Source organism: Varanus komodoensis, unplaced genomic scaffold (assembly GCF_004798865.1).
Source record: "Varanus komodoensis strain SLA01 unplaced genomic scaffold, ASM479886v1 scaffold15, whole genome shotgun sequence".
In the NCBI taxonomy this organism is placed as follows: Eukaryota; Metazoa; Chordata; class Lepidosauria; order Squamata; family Varanidae; genus Varanus; species Varanus komodoensis.
In genome coordinates, this window is record NW_025335440.1 from 4,520,724 (window position 1) to 4,522,656 (window position 1,933).

General features: G+C 49.4%; 1 protein-coding gene across 1 annotated transcript in view; it reads left to right on the forward strand.

Moving 5' to 3' along the window:
- The first annotated feature begins 830 nt into the window (after positions 1–830).
- The window catches only part of CLSPN (claspin), a 39,429-nt gene continuing 38,326 nt past the window's right edge, over positions 831–1,933 (forward strand). Inside the window, exon 1 of the mRNA XM_044425309.1 lies at positions 831–897. Within this exon, the coding sequence (XP_044281244.1) occupies positions 868–897 (30 nt within the window). The 5' untranslated portion in view covers positions 831–867. The remainder of the gene's footprint in view (positions 898–1,933) is intronic.

Below are 1,933 nucleotides of genomic sequence, written 5' to 3' on the forward strand. Positions count from 1 at the left end.
GGCAGTCGTACTCCAGGTAGGGGCGCAGCTGATGAATCAGCCGAAGCTGGAGGAAAGCGCTCCTCGCCGCTGTTGTCACCTGAGCTTCAAGTGAAAGCTCCGGGTGGAGGAGCACTCCCAAGCTGCGGACCTTGTCCCTAGGAGGGAGTGCAACCCCGTTCAGGACAAGGTTCAGGTCACCTTCTCCGAAGCCCGAACACCTTCTCCGAAGCCCGGGATGAGCAAGACAGGCCTCTCCATGAACTTGGGTTTTTGCTGCAAATGGAGTAATGTTGCATATGGAGGATTTGTGGTTGGAAATCTGAAACGGACTCATTGAGCTAACATAAACACTGCGCTATACTGAAGGGCTGTTGTACAATTATAATTTGCCATTTTCTTAGCCCCTCTAATTTACAGGATTAACAGTGAATTAAAATGCAGGGCTGTCATGAGCGATTTTGGTTGACTTCTAGTATGGGATTAATCTTGGAGAAAGAGAGGGATAACAGCTTTCCCCGTTCGATAAAGAAAAAAAATAACACCAAACAAAACCAGGAAATCCCTTCCCTATCAAATGTGCGTATGTCTCTTCCTTTATTTTTATCTAAGGGTGAGACTTGCTTCCTGAAGGCGATGCGGCAAACGCAATCCGATTTTCCCACTGGTCTGGAGAGCGGTCGTTCAAGTGGGATGACCAATAGGAACGGAGAGCGGAGAGCGGGGGGGGCTTTAAGGAAGGAGCAAGCTGGGATTGGTTAAGATACAAGGGGTGGGGTTAAACTCTGAGCAAGAGCGCGAAGACTCGAATTCGGTCTCTCAAGGGCGCTGTTGGGCTTCAGCGGCTCTCTTGAGAGGCCGGTTTCTCGGTCGTTGGAGCCCGACATCATGGCGGCAGGAGGAACGACGGCTGCAGAGGTAAGCCTGGCTTGTGGCTGGAGCCAGCCGGCTGCTAGCGGAGATGTGGGAGAGGCTGCGTCGGTTGATTTGGCGGCGGCGGCGGCGGCGGCGGCGGCGGCGGCGGCGGCTCCGCGGGAACCGTCTCAGAAGATAGGAACTACGACTCCCAGCGAGCATTGCGGTGCCGCTCAGATATCCCGGCATGCCTTGGGCTTAGCAGAAGTGGCGTGCTCTTTAGCTTGTTATAGGCCAGCGTTCCTCAGGCTTGGATATTCTGCAACTTGTTATTCTTCCAGCTGAGAATTGCACTCCAGCAAATCTGCAGGGCTGCAGATGGGGGAACGCAGTTTTAGGCTAGCCTGAGATTCGCGGAAAGGGATGCTGAAGCAGACGGTTAATTCGGACTGTGGGGTGGAGTGTTATTTTGGAAATCATGCCTGTTTTTGTTAAATTGATACACCATCTTTCTTTCAAAGAGTCCATACTGAGGTTCAAGGTTCTCGTCCCTTCCCATGTTCCCATTTTATCCTCACAGCTGCTCTTTGAGATAGGTTTGGGCATCCTTCTCCCACCTGGTCACCTCCACATGTGTCGGCTGGAAATAGTGGGCATTGCAGTTCAACACATCCAGAGGGCATCAGGTTGGGGGAAGCTGGGTTGGGTCTGAGAGACAGCACCTGTCTTCAATTGCTGATGTGGATTCCAGGGAATTTAGAATTATTTATTTATTTATTTATTTATTAAAACATTTTTATGTCGCCCCATTCGCCGAAGCCTCGGGGCGGCTTACAACAATAAATTAAAATAACATTTTAAAATATATACATTAAAATACAAATATATGATATAAAACATACAATATAAAACAAGCCACCCTGGCCAGATAAAATTCAATAATATTAACATTTAAAATACTGCTTAAATAAAAAGGTCTTCGCCTGGCGCCGAAAAACAAATAATGACGGCGCCAGGCGGACCTCTCTGGGGAGTGCATTCCATAACTTAGGCGCCACCGCTGAGAAAGCCCTCCTCCGAGTAACCACCCTCCTAACTT